We start from the raw sequence: 14,634 nt of genomic DNA, 5'->3' as shown, positions 1-14,634 counted from the left end.
AGCCCTCACTGTATGACCAAGTGCACAAAACAAGCGTCTTATAAATAAAAAATAAAAGATATTTTCAAGGGTTCGTATTACCGGCGCTCAGACTTCCACCTGGTCGAGTCCCAAATCGAAGTCTGTGCCTCATCTAGTGCACTACGTAGGCGGTAGAACGCGGTTACGTCACACACTACGGAGGACAGAACTGTAGGGATCAAGGGGTAATTTGATATTGTTGGCAAGTGTGTTGAAATATATATATAACGCGACTCCGACCCAGATCCTGGTAACCAAAACCGGTACAGAGGGTGATGTTCAATTCTTCATGTCATCTGCAGCTTTGCACACACATAGTACTGTGTAAGCGTTTTAGGCAGGTGTTAAAAAAATTTTTTTAAATAAAAAATAGAACTAGTTTTATTTATTTTTATTTTTTTATCAATTAATAAAATGAACAGAAAAGAAATCCAAATCAGTGTTGTGTGTGAGCACCTTTTGCCTCCATCAGTTCTACTAGGTACACTCACACACAGTTCTTGAAGGAACTTGGCAGGTAGGGTGTTCCAGACATCTTGGAGAACTATCCACCGATCTTCTCAAATCCTTCTTTCTCTTCATGTGATCCCAGACCGACTCGATGTTGAGATCGGGACTCAAACAATCACCTCCAGGACCGATTGTCCTTTTCTACACCCAAGATTCTTAATGAATTTCTTGTGGTGCCAATCAAACGCCTCCCTGGTGGTATTGCAATGGAAAAGTATCTACATTTCTGTATTTCTCAACACTGAGGACACTATTAATCCTGACCAAATCTCCAATCTGCAAACTTGCCGGAAACCTCCACCATGCTTCACCTCCACCATGCTTCACCTCCACTATGCTTCACTGTTGCCTGCAGACACTCCTTAATGTATCGCGCTCCAGCTCATCGGCAAAACAACTTGCTGCTGTTCCAAGCTTGATTTGGAACATCTGGTCCTACCTTCTGGGTAAATCTTTTCTAGTCAGTGAATGGTAGGTCCACGATGGATGGATTTGACTCATCAGTCCAGAGCTCCTCCCATTTTTCTGCTCCCAGAGTTCTTGTGTTTTTGTGTATAGTTCAGTCGCTTATGCTTGTTTACGTTGTGGCGTTTTGGACACAATTTTTCCACTTCTGACCAGACTTCTCCAGACAGTTAACTCTATTTATACTCTATTAGTATAATTTGGGTCCCACTGGTTATATTAAGATTCCTAGGCTGATCACTGCGTCTACTGTCCTTCACATTGTTTTAAAGTTTCGTTGTGCTTCTTCAAAATAGCTCAAACAGCACATCTTGAAACCTAGAGAATCTTTTCCTGTGAAAGACCTTGGTGATGCATTATAACTATCAAAAATGTGACATTTTGGAGAACACAGTCAAACATGGAGGTGGAAGCCAAATTCCGGATGAAAGGAACCAACATGGTAACCATTCCGTCCTTCAACACCATGCAAATTCATCTGGACTTCGTCTCATTAGAAGCGACTTCGCCGTACAACAAGACGATGAGCCGAAGCGACAAATACGTCCAAACTCTGTAGAGTCGTCTGGATGTAATCTAGCATGGAAAGACTGTCCAACTAGTGAAGAACATCTTTGTTGAGTTTTCGAGGCACAGCAGAAGTATTTCAGATGAATGTTCGGAGAAACAAAGCGTCCGGATGCGGAAAGCGTGTAAATCTGTTCTTCACGCTGAGGGAGGATTTTCCAATGAAAACAAAGTGGAACATTTATAGATGTGTTCGTTCACACAGTAACAAGGCCGAGTTTGTTGCAGAGAAACAAAAGGAACATGTACGTGTCTCTCGAAAACCATAAAAGACTCCAAAACACTGTAAGACACAATCTAGCAATCAAGCTAGGAAGCTGCTAGTACCTTTTTTTTTATATAAACAATATAATAAGAAAATAACAGCAGAACTGTAAAATGATTGTCAAATATATCTGTATTTACTTCATAATTTGGTAAAATTCGTATTAAATTAATCTTAATAAAAATAATGAAATGTTGCCTGGATGAAAGTGCATTGAAAATATAGACTAGCTAGCAATTTAGCTAGTTATTAAACTACTTTTGAAAAAAAACTACGGCTAATACAAGTTGTGTAAATGTTGACATCTGGAGAAAAAGCACTGGGTCGTTTCTGTGGTATCTTCTCAGAAACCCATGAGGAGATTTAACGCGTGGTGTAACTCTGAGGAACACTAATGGAGTCAATTCATTTCTTATACTAAAGAAAATACATTTTGACTTTCAGGCAAACTCAGTTGTATCAGTTGTACAACTTGTTGTACATCAGTTGTACATCAGTTGTACATGTATATACATCCGTTCCTTTTTTCCACGCCAACCTGCGAATGATGACGATAAGTTTTTTTTATACCGTAAATAAAACATTTACTTACAATTCTGGAAGGTTTTATTTGGTACTGTGCTGAAAATCTTCTTCTCTTCTGCCTTATTGTATTTATTTATACTGTTTGCCTTATTGTCCTTATCACGTGTTACATCGCTAGTGTCTGGAGTATCTACACGCATTAAATATACAATAAGAACGTCAGTAGAAAATAAAGTGTGTGACTGTGATCCAGCAGCAGGTTGTCACGGCTCGGCCCGGGGACTGAAAGTCACCTTTTGTTTTGAACTTTCTCAGTTCCTTTTCTGAAAAGTTTTTCTTGACAGACATTGGACTCTTGAAGCCCAAACCACCATCGTGATAAAAAACACCATCGTGTTGTCCTGTTTCTTTTTTTTTTCTTTGCTAATTTCTTACAGTTGAATTTGCTGTGGATCAGCGGTGACAATTAGTCAAGTCAAGTCAAGTCAAGTTTATTTTTATTGCGCTTTTCACAACAGACATTGTCTCAAAGCAGCTTTACAGTATTTAACAGTGAAGGTGAATGGTGTGTGTTTATCCCTGATGAGCAGCCGTGGTGACTGTGGCAAGGAAAAACTCCCTTAGATGTAATGAGGAAGAAACCTTGAGAGGAACCAGACTCAAAAGGGGAACCCACCCTCATTTGGGTGACATCAAGAGTTTGATCATAAATCTTTCAACAATACAGAACACTGGAGAGTGAGAACTAACATGAGCACTGGAGTATAACATTATAAGTAATGTTCTTTCTACAGTCTTTATGGTTATAAAAGTAGGAGCTACTGAGCTCAACATTTGTGATCATCACAGATCCAGCACCAGCTTCTCCATGCCAGAGCCTTTAAACACTCCAGGAGGTCCAATGTCAAAACTCCACACATGTAGCGGGATCCAATTGGCACTGGTACGTCTCTAGATAGTTCAGGATGTTTGTAAGTTCGGCATCTACTTCTTCAAAGGTCCATAAACTTCATGAGGTGGGAGGTGACTGGAGCTGGTCAAACCTCAGGGTGCCTCGGAAAAAGAAGCAGTGGAGAGAAATTAGCGTAGCTGCTGTTCATGATATTAACAGCACAAGTTGATAATGTGCATGAGTTTAGGAGCTAAATGTTTTCGAAAAAGTACAGGCAGAAAATTACCTAAAAAATTAAAGGGTTAACAGATTATTTTAATCAGTTAATGAAATGGAAGTAAAATCAACAGAAGAAAACTCCAAATCAAATCAAGACTGGCTTCCAGTAGCTGCAGGTATCAGATTCAAAACACTGATTCTTCCCCACAATGCCAAAAATGGACCAGCAAGATCTCAGAGACCTCATCACACCTCGAACTTCACCACGCTGTCTGAGATTCTCCAGCACTGCTCCACTGGTACCAACTTCTCTCAAAATGAGAGGTAAGTACACTTCAAGGATCTTCTCTGTTCTCTGGTGGTGGAATGAACTTCCCCTAGATGTCCAACCAGTGGAGTCCCTGGACACAGGCGTCTGCTAAATGCCTCAAATGTAAATGTATTTGGTGTGATCACCCTTTACCTTCAACACAGCATCAGTTCTCTCAGGTACACTTCCAAACAGTTTTTGAAGGAACTTGTCTGGTGGATTGTTCAGAACATCTTAAAGCACTAAGCACAGATGTAGGTGTATGTGGGCTCCTCACATCCTTCTGTCTCATCCTGCAATCCCAGACAGACTGATGTTGAAATCAGGACTCTGTGGAGGACTTTCAGGACTCCTTGTTCTTCTCTACGCTGAAGATCGTTCTTAATAATGTTTACTGCATGTTTGGGGTCGTTGTTCCAGATCAAATATGTGGATTACAAATCAGAATTTCATACCAGATCGGTCGATGCCCGGGTTACCAATGACCGCCACAGGTATCGTTAACCAACAGGGTACCGGTGGAAATTGGGCTACTGTTGGCTGAAGGAGGAGGAGTAGAGGAGGAAGACGTCTACAGAGGCAGCAGGGAAAGGAGAAGTGTAGCAGAGTGGAGGTTCGGGTTGGTACTTTAAATGTTGGTACTATGACGGGTAAAAGGTGAGAGGTAGCTGATATGATGGAGAGGAGAAAGGTAGATATGCTGTGTGTTCAGGAGATTAAGTGGAAAGGGAGTAAGGCCAGGAACATTGGAGGTGGGTTCAAACTGTTCTGGGTGGAAAGAGAAATGGTGTAGGGGTGATTCTGAAGGAAGAGTACAGTAAGGGTGTAGTGGAGGTGAAGAGAGTTTCTGATAGGGTGATGAACATGAAGCTGGAAGTTGAAGACGTGATGATAAATGTCATCAGTGCTTATGCTCCACAAGTGGGCTGTGAGATGGAGGAGAAGGAAAAATTCTGGAGTGAATTAGATGAAGTGGTAGAAGGGGAACCTAGGAATGAAAGATTGGTGAACGGGGCAGATTTCAATGGGCATGTAGGTGAAGGGAACAGAGGTGATGAGGAGGTGATGGTAGGTATGGCTTTAAGGAGAGGAATGTGGAAGGTGGTAGCCCGAAACTTGCAGGAAACTTCCACCATGCTTTATTGTTGCCTGCAGACACTTGTTGTTGTGCTCCTTTATAGATCTTCGGCAAACAACTTGTCTCCTGCTACAGGCACGTATCTAAAATTTTGACTTTCAGACCAGAGCATCTGCTGTCAGTTTTCCTCTGTTTTTGGTCCATAGTTGAGTCACTTAGCTTTGTTTCTATATTGAAGGTTTGGCTTTTTCAGCCGCAATTCTTCCATGAGGAAATCTTCTGGAGTTCTCCAGACTTCCCCAGAGAGTAGAAGGGTATATCATGGTCCCACGGGTTTCCTCCAGTTCTTTTTCTGATGGCACTGCTGGACTTCTTTGGATGTTGAAGCGATCCAAGCATGATGTGTCTTTTATCCACTATATTAAGTTTCCCTGGTAGACCACTTCGTCTATGCTCCTCAACATTGCATGTTTTTTGGTGCTTCTTCAATATAGCTTTAATAGCACATCTTAAAACTATAGTGTGCGTCGCCTGGGAGAGATCTTACTGATGCAGTAGAACGACCTTTACAAGATTTCCATTTGCTTTGTGCTTACTTAGCATTTCTCCACGCCATGTAATAGTAAGTCTGTGATGAGGGTGTAATTCTGCTGAGTCATGTGCTATTGCTTATTTATCAGACGTGTGTTTTACGAGTCACGTGTCACTGAGTATTTTTGTGGGTTTGTGATTGTGACAGGAACTTTAATGCTCATGTGGGTTTACGTGTAATGGACTTCCCTTTTTGTTTGCATTTCTTCCTCCTAAGCGAACCGAAAAACCGTGACTTAAAAACCGGGGCACGTACCGAACGGTGAATTTTGTAAACCGTTACACCCCTACTTAATAGTGAAAATGATTTTTTTATCAGCGCGGTAGGGGGCGCTGATGATACAAAACCTCCTGGTAATAAACTCTATCAAGCGTAGAAGAAGAATGCGTACTACGTCATTTTCGTTTTAAGGGTTGAATGGCGCAGAGGGAATAGCCCCCAAAACACACAGGTAGGAACGGAGAATTGTGCATTAAATCCTTTTATTTGGTTTAATTAACAGTTTAAAATAAACAAGCAGCCATTTTTGTCATCTATTAGCGGATCAAGTTGATTTGAGAGCAGTAAAAGTTTTAGCTAGTTCGCTAATGCGCTCGAGTTGTGTGCTTTTTTTGTTAGAGCCCGCCTCCTGAGCGCTGATTGGATAAGAGAGTCAGGCTTTCCATGTTGGGATTGGTTGATATGTCTCGGGGTGTTTGTTAATTGGACGGTGAAGTCGTAGTAAAAAATAGTACCGGAAGTGATTTTCGGAGAAAAACGTGCACTTTACATATTTACGTTGTTTAGTTGTGTAGATGATCTGTATAATATGTATCATGTATTAATTGTGTTGCACATACATTTTTTATGATTTGTGTTGCTCACTTTCACCAATTCTGTAATTATTTGTAAAGTAATGTTTATTTATGCACAAAAAAAAACAATTTTTGTTTAAACCAAACATGACGTTTTGCTCCAATAATTTTTCAGGATGTCCAAAAGGAAAGTCACATTTCAGGATGGGGATGAGGAGATCACTTTGGATGATGAGCTGCCGAAAAAGAAGGTAAGTGTGTGTGTGTGTGTGTGTGAGAAAGATATCGTTTCAATTCATGCAAACGAGAGCACCCATCTGCGCATGTCAAAGTGTGGGTCCTCGTCACCTGACGCCCTAATGATTTTGGTAAGGGGGCGTGGTTTAATGTTTGATGTACACTCTTTCATAATTCACAAAAAAGTACTAGGAAGTTACATGTGTCCACTACAGATGGACCACTAAAGCACAGACATGCTGCTTCTCTATCATCTACATAGAATGGTTATATGGGATGGATGGATGGATTGATTGATTGACTGAATGAATGGATGGATGGAGAGATTGACTGGATGAATGAATAAATGAAGAGATTTGATGGATGGATGGATGGATGGATGGATGGATTGATAGAGAGATTGACTGACTGGATGAATGGATGGATGAATAGATGGATAGAGAGCTTGACTGGATGGATGGATTGATGGAGAGTGACTGATTAGATGGATGGATGGATGGATGGATGGATGGATGGATGGATGAATGGATAGAGAGATTGGATGAATGGATGGAGAGATTGACTGGATGGATTAGGATGGATGGATAGAGAGATTGGATGGATGGATGGATGGATGGATTGATGGATAGAGAGATTGACTGACTGGATGGATGGATCGATGATGGATGGATGGAGAGATTGACTGGATGGATGGATGGAGAGATTGACTGATTGGATGGATGGATGTTTGGATAGAGAGATTAAATTAATGGATGGATGGATGGATGGATGGATGGATGGATGGATGGATGGATGGAGAGATTGACTGGATGGATTAGGTTGAATGGATGGATAGAGAGATTGATTGGATGGATGGATGGATGGAGAGATTGACCGGATGGATTGGGCTGGATGGAGAGATTGACTGAATGGATGGATGAATGGATTGATTCATTAATGGATGGATGGCAAAGCTAGATGCACGAACGTAGCACAGAGGCGTTTTTTCTACTGGTTGCCATTGTAACGTTAAAATCGGTGGATTGCGCAGCTATCATTTTTCATCTAGTCACCAGCACTCGCTGTGACACGTGAGGATGGAATTCGCCCGCTCTCGTTCGGCGTTTGTCACGGCGTACGTGCAAAAGATGCTCAAAATGTGAAAGTTTTCTAGTTAAAGGGTTCATTTGCATATTTCATCGAGATCGACTTCACAGATGTTTCCTGGTTACTTATGTAAATTTTTTTCCCCTTTATCCTCAGATGTATGATGAAGTGAGTGGACCCGGCTCGAGGTTTAAGGAGAAACACTCTCTGGACAGTGATGAGGAGGACGAGGGAGAGGATGCAGACAAGGACAGTAAATACAACATCCTGGCCAGTGATGATATTGAGGGTGCGTTTATTTATGAGCATTATTTTGTTACCATTTTTTGTGGGCATAGTTGATATAAATTGATTCATATCAAAGCTGTCTAGTTAGGCATATATATATATATATATGTGTGTGTGTGTGTGTGTAGGTCAGGAAATGGCCACGATTGACTGTGATGAAGGAGTTCCCATCACCCCCTTCAACCTAAAAGAGGAAATGGAGGAGGGTCACTTCGACTCAGAGGGAAATTACTTCATCAAGAAAGAGGAGGACATCAGGGACAACTGGCTGGACAACATCGACTGGGTGAGGGTTCACCTACATCGCCATGGCGATTAACTTTACCTTTTAGTTACAGTAAACTTGGGAATGAAGGCTTGGTAAATTCAGTGGGCATGTAGGTGAAGGGAACAGAGGTCACGAGGAGGTGATGGTAGGTATGGTCTTAAGGAGAGGAATGTGGAAGGGCAGATGGTGGGAGATGTTGCTAAAAGGATGGAAATGGCAGTGGTGAATACGTATTTTAAGAAGAAGGAGGATCATAGAGTGACGAATAAAAGTGGAGGAAGGAGCACACAGGTGGACTATGTTCTATGTAGGAGATGCAACCTGAAGAAGATTGGAGACTGTAAGGTGTTGGCAGGGGACAGTGTAGCTAGACAGCATTGGATGGTGGTCTGTAGGACGGTTTTTGGAGGTGAAGAAGAGGAGGAGGAGAGTGAGGACTGAAAGAAGAATAAGAAGGAGAAAGAGGCTGGAGAAACAGAATTGGGATCAACAGAGAGATGAGAAAAGTAGGCAGGAGTACAAGGAGATGCAGCAGCAGGTAAAGAGGGATGTGGCGAAAGCCAAGGAAAAGTCATATGAGGAGCTGTAGGAAAGGAGGAGGCTAAAGAAGGAAAAAGGGATTTGTACTAATTGGTCAGGCAGAGGGACCGAGCTGGGAAGGATGAGCTGCAAGTTAGAGCAATAAAGGATGGAGATGGAAATGTGTTGACTAGTGAGGAGAGTGTGTTGAGAAGGTGGAGGGAGTATTTTCAGCAGCTGATGAACGAGGAAAATGAGAGAGAGAGAGAGAAGGTTGGATGGTGTGGAGATCGTGAAGCAGGATTAGTAAGGAGGACGTGAGAGTAGCTATTAAAAGGACGAAGAGTGAAAAGTTGGACCATATGACATACCAGTAGAAGCGTGGAGATGTTTAGGAGAGATGCAGTTGAGTTTTAAAAACAGATTGTTTAACAAGATTTTGGAAGGTGAGAAGATGCCTGAGGAATGGAGAAGGAGTTTGCTGGTACTGATCTTTAAGCATAAGGGAGATGTGCACCCCTGCAGTAACTACAGGGAAATTAAGTTGTTGAGTTGATCAAGGATCGGCTCTGAGCCCTTTCCTGTTTGCAGTGGTAATAGACAGGTTGACGGACGAGGTCAGACAGGAGTCTCCCTGGACTATGATGTTTGTGGATGATATTGTGATTTTTGGTGAGAGTAGTGAGCAGGTGGAGAAGAGCCTGGAGAGTTGGAGGTACACGCTGGAGAGAAGGGGAATGAAAGTCAGTAGGAGTAAGACAGAGTACATGTGTGTGAATGAGAGGGAGGGCAGTGGAGTTGTGCAGTGGCAGGGAGAAGATGTGGAGGAGTTCAGGTACCTGGGGTTAACAGTGCAGAGTAATGGAGAGTGTGTTAGAGAAGTGAAGAAAAGAGTGCAGGCAGGGTGGAGTGGGTGGAGAAGAGTGATAGCAGGAGTGATTTGTGATAGAAGAGTATCTGTGAGAGTGAAAGGGAAAGTTTATAGGACTGTGGTGAGACCTGAGATGTTGTATGGTTTAGAGACAGTGGCATTGAGTAAAAGACAGGAGGTGGAGCTGGAGGTAGCAGAGCTGAAGATATTGAGGTTTTCATTGGGAGTGACGAGGATGGACAGGATTAGAAATGAGTTTATTAGAGGGACAGTGCATGTAGGATGTTTTGGAGACAAAGTGAAGGAGGTGAGATTAAGATGGTTTGGACATGTACAGAGGAGGGACATGGGGTATATTGGTAGAAGAATGTTGAGGATGAAGAACCAGGAAGGAGGAAAAGAGGAAGACCAAGGAGGAGGTTTATGGATGTGGTGAGGGAAGACATGCAGGTAGTTGGATTGAAAGAGGCAGATGTAGAGGACAGGGGGGGATGGAGATGGTTGATCCAATGAACAAGTAGTTGTTGCGGTAACCCTGGTCCATACTCTTAATTACCAAAAGTATTGGGACACCTGAATTTATGTGCTGCTTTCCCAAACTCTTACCACAAAATTCGAAGGCAAACAATTTTATAGGATGACTTTAAATGTTTTATGCGCCATGACATTTTTCCTTCACTTGAACTTCTATATTTTCTGTGACAATGCCACATTCGTTCATTTAACCATGTGTGATTTGACATTATCGGGAAACGTGTAAGTCACGTTATGAAGTCTTTCTCTGCAGTATTTGGTATATTACAATGCGTTTAGAACGATTACAACATTCAAGACTAGGCGGCAAAAACTTGATATTATGGTATTGGTATTAGGAGGCAGCTGTCTATGGTCCTTAAGGTACTAACACAATAACACAAAATATTTATAGTTATCGATTAAATCCAAGAATATATGTATATATATTTGTCAATATCGCAAACTCTTGCTTGAACTATGAGACCAATGCTCCTGTGCACAAAGCCAGCTCGATGAAGATCTGATTTCCATGCGTTTGGAACGGAAGATCTCCTGCTGTAGAGCTCCAACCAATTTTTCACCCTGATTGCACCCCAGACCTTCTTACCTCCCCTACATCAGTACAAGTCAAGTCAAGTCAAGTCAAGTTTATTTGTATAGCGCTTTTCACAACAGACATTGTCTCAAAGCAGCTTTACAGAAAACAACAGTGAAGGTGAATGGTGTGTATTTGTCCCTGATGAGCAGCCGTGGCGACAGTGGCAAGGAAAAACTCCCTTAGATGATATGAGGAAGAAACCTTGAGAGGAACCAGACTCAAAGGGGAACCCATCCTCATATGGGTGACATCAAAAGTTTGGTCATAAATCTTTCAACAATACAGAACAATTTGTGATCATCATAGATCCAGCATCAGCTTCTCCATGCCAGGGCCTTTAAACACTCGGCATCTACTTCTCCATGATCATCCATAGGTCCATAATCTTCACGAGGTGGGACGTGACTGGAGCTGGCCAAACCTCAGGAAGCCTCGGGATGGGGAGAGAAAGAGAAGCAGTGGAGAGGAATTAGCGTAGCTGCTGTTCATGATATTAACAGCACAAGTTGATAATGTGCATGTGATCATATATTCTGGAGCACAAGGTTGTGATGTGATGTGTGTGATGTGTGTTATGTGTAGGCTTTGCTAAAAAGATATGTTTTTAATCTACACTTAAACTGGGAGAGTGTATCTGAACCCCGAACACTGTCAGGAAGACTATTCCAGAGTTTAGGAGCTAAATGTGAAAATGCTCTACCGCCTTTAGTGGACTTTGCTATTCTAGGAACTACTAGAAGCCCAGAGTTTTGAGATCTCAGGGAGCGTGATGGATTGTAGCGTGTTAAGAGACTGGATAGATACATGGGAGCCAAACCATTTAGTACAAATCTCCACAAAATCTAGTAGAACATCTTCCTGGAAGCATGGAGGTTTTTATAAGAAGGAACAGGGACTAAATGTGGGGAGGGATGTTCACCATAATGCTTAATGATTTTTTTAATTTTTTTTTTTGCGCAGGTAAAAATCAAAGAGCAGCCGGTGAAAAAAAAAAAGAAGGGACTCTCGGCTAAGCGTCGCCGCCGCGCCGAGGATGAGGACGAGGCTGAGGAGGAGAGACAGCGAGAGGAGAAACAGGAGGAGAACGAGGATGAAGACGAGGAAGAGGAGAAGAGCGAGGCTCAGGAAGACCCGCTGGCTTCGTACACGCCGTGTCAGCTGACCGAGGAGGTGGTCAACATGCTGCAGCCGGGAGAGACCGTCTCCGCAGGGCTGCGCCGACTCGGGGGACTGGGAGTGCGGAAGAAAAAGGGACGAGCACGGGATGGAGGGGGCGAGGAGAAAGACGAGTCGTCCATCAGAGACACCGAGAAGCTGGACAGGCTCACGGCGCTGGCCGACAGACTGGTGGTGCTCGGGAAATACGAGATTTATCAGCAGACGTACGAAAAGCTGGCGTACAGACTGAAAAATATGCAGAAGGCGGACAAACGGGTCGTGAAGGACGGGGTGGAGGAGGAAGAGGACGAGCTGGACATGTTCGCAGATGAGTTTGACGAGCAGCACAGCCGGAAAAAAGAGGAGCAGGAAGAGGAAGCGGAGAGCGGCTTGGGTAAAACGGGTTATGTGGGCGGGGCTAGAAATAGCACAGTTCACTGATTGGTCGAAGAAACGAAATGGTCACAGATTTGTTGTAAAGGGAAAGAGATAATAATAATGGTAATGCTTCACCTGCGTTGCCATGGTGATTTATTTAAGTTATATCATTGGCGTTACCAGTCCATTCTCTACACTTCTACTAGGAGACCCAAACCTGTGAGAATGCCCCTGGATAGATGGATGGAGTGAGTGATGGAGAAATGGATGGATGAAAGGATTAAATTGTGGATTGTTTGGATGGATGGATGGATGGATGGATAGATGACTTGATTGATAAATGGATGGATTCATTTTTTAGTGGACGGATGGATTGAGGGATTGATTGATTGATTGATTGATTAGCGGATGGATGGATTGATTGGTTGGTTGATTGGTTAAATGGTTGAGTGATTGATTAGTGGAAGGATGGATTGGTTGGTTGGTTGATTGAGTGATTAATTAGTTTGATGGATGGATTGGTTGGTTGGTGGGTTGATTGAGGGATTGATTAATTGAATGACTGATTGACTAGTGGAAGGATGGATGGGTTGGTTGGTTGGTTGATTAGGTGATTGATTGATTGAGTAACTTTTACCTGCATGTGTTGTTTTCCTGCAGTGAGCGACGAGGTGATGTGGGAGTACAAATGGGAGAACAAGGAAAACTCCGAGCTCTACGGACCCTTCAGCAGCCAGCAGATGCAGGTGAGAATCGTTATCTTCATGTCTACTTTGTTCGTGTGGCTCAAGCTCCAAGGTGTGTTTGCCAACGGCATCCACGGTACGACCAAAGGTATTGGGACACCTGAGACCAAACCCTGTCCCGGCATGACGATGCCCCTGCGCACAAATCCAGCTCCATGCAGATCTGCTTTACATGGTTGGAATGGAGGATCTTCTACTGTAGAGCTCAAATCCTATTGAACACCTATTGGGATGAATATTTTACACTGACAGGCCTCGTCACCATCACCTACATCAGATCCGGCAGGCTGTAGATCGCTGGGTCTCCGAATCGAATTTCTTAAAAAGTCAAAGGGGAAAAAACATTGGTTTGATTTCTGAGCAGAAGGTGATGATTTCAGATCTCAGCCTCACCAAGCTGCCAATGCTGAGTTCTTCAGCAATCCCCTTGAGATGATTGTAAGTCGATCTGGATAAGGTGCATCTGTGTATCATCACCACCTTGGACTTATTTGGGAAATATTATCATTTGCACTCCCTTACTTTTACATCCTCTGCACAGATCGTATAGTCAGCAGTTTGGTTTTTTTTTATTTGGTACCAAACGATCCACAGGACTTTTAATGTATAGAAAAAAAAGTATATGGTAGAACTACTTTTGCACAAAGGATGCTCAGGATTGATTCTATACTTTCGGTTTTCTGATTTATTCGAAGAAATAAAAATTTACCCGAACCCAGAAATGTAACGGCTTGTCGTTTATTTTAATAAAAAAAAAAATCAATCTTTTTATTTGAGGTCAATGTTTTCCTGAAGAATTTAAAGTTTCCATGTCTGCCTCACTCTATTGAATTCATTGTTCTTATGTTTCATCAGGACTGGGTGGATCAGGGCTACTTTAAAGACGGCGTGTACTGCAGACGGCTCAATCAGGAGGGCGGGCAGTTCTACAACTCCAAAAGACTGGATTTCGAGCTTTACACGTGACTCTCCCACCTGCTCCGTTACATCATATCCAACATTTTTTGCTGTGCGGTTTTTTTTTAAATGTGAGAGATTTTTTTCCCCCTTTTTTTCCCCCTCTGTATTTTGTTTCCCTCACTGCCATTTGTATCGACGAGCCGGATTAAATATTTGCTATCATCTCTTTTAAAATAAAGATTTCGGTGGCTGACCAGATCACTGGTCCTCATTTATCAAATCAAATGTGATTTGTCGCATACACATTCATACAGAGTACGTAGTGAAATGCTTTTTTATGACTGGTCAAACATGTGGTAGAAATAGAATAAATACAAATATAAGTATTATATTTTAATTAATTTAGGCAGGAACGGATAGATATGTATATAACAGTATTGATAGTATAGCGTTCATGTAGTCGTATGTATGTGTACAAAGGATCGACTGGATGCCTTTATTTTCTATTTAAAGAACGTAAATAAATCGCTTTCAATGGCCGAATCCTGAATAGACTTGTCCGCCCTAGATAGGCACCCTAACTAGGGGAGGAAATAACGGTCATTAGGGTTCCTCTAGTGCACTACAATTATGCCGAGATTTAAATTAAGCGTTAGCGCGTTAGTGGTCGCATCCGCTAAATCTATTTGCATATTCATATTTAATCAGCCAATCGCATTCGTTCCTTTTGAATCCTTCAGCCTCGGTGACGTCTACATTATGAGCCCTGGTTTATCAGGTATACCAAGCATCATGATTGGTTAGTGGGTGGGATTTATTTAAGACACGTTC

At 42.4% G+C, this 14,634-nt stretch overlaps 2 protein-coding genes across 4 annotated transcripts in view; one reads left to right on the top strand and one right to left on the bottom strand.

The window, feature by feature from the left end:
• Positions 1–2,568, bottom strand: part of pheta2 (PH domain containing endocytic trafficking adaptor 2) — a 10,942-nt gene extending 8,374 nt beyond the window's left edge. Inside the window, exon 1 of one of the 3 annotated variants that reach the window (XM_083567054.1) lies at positions 2,421–2,568. In XM_083567054.1, coding sequence (XP_083423180.1) covers positions 2,421–2,553 — 133 coding nt within the window. In that variant the 5' untranslated portion in view covers positions 2,554–2,568. Of the gene's footprint in view, positions 327–477; positions 506–2,420 lie in introns of those variants that run through there. The other 2 variants (XM_083567055.1, XM_083567056.1) reach the window with 2 other exon arrangements.
• A 3,203-nt stretch (positions 2,569–5,771) lies between these two features.
• On the top strand, positions 5,772–14,061 carry cd2bp2 (CD2 (cytoplasmic tail) binding protein 2). The gene is made up of 7 exons (XM_083567035.1): positions 5,772–5,895; positions 6,414–6,489; positions 7,718–7,850; positions 7,978–8,135; positions 11,582–12,173; positions 12,818–12,903; positions 13,759–14,061. The coding sequence occupies exons 2-7, from the start codon at positions 6,415–6,417 to the stop codon at positions 13,867–13,869; spliced, it is 1,155 nt and encodes a 384-aa protein (XP_083423161.1). The 5' UTR covers positions 5,772–5,895; position 6,414; the 3' UTR covers positions 13,870–14,061.
• Positions 14,062–14,634: the final 573 nt, after the last annotated feature.

Source organism: Silurus aristotelis, assembly GCF_946808225.1.
Source record: "Silurus aristotelis genome assembly, chromosome: 17".
Taxonomy (NCBI): domain Eukaryota; kingdom Metazoa; phylum Chordata; class Actinopteri; order Siluriformes; family Siluridae; genus Silurus; species Silurus aristotelis.
The sequence above is the reverse complement of the archived record's forward strand: the minus strand, read 5'-3'. Positions and strand labels throughout refer to the sequence as shown.

What these genes read in the sequence shown, in the direction of transcription:
- cd2bp2 (XM_083567035.1), top strand. Translation starts at nt 6,415, where the DNA reads ATGTCCAAAAGGAAAGTCACATTTCAGGATGGGGATGAGGAGATCACT. An exon ending in ATGAGCTGCCGAAAAAGAAG is followed by an intron (nt 6,490 to 7,717) that starts GTAAGTGTGTGT and finishes CTTTATCCTCAG; the next exon opens with ATGTATGATGAAGTGAGTGG. An exon ending in GGCCAGTGATGATATTGAGG is followed by an intron (nt 7,851 to 7,977) that starts GTGCGTTTATTT and finishes GTGTGTGTGTAG; the next exon opens with GTCAGGAAATGGCCACGATT.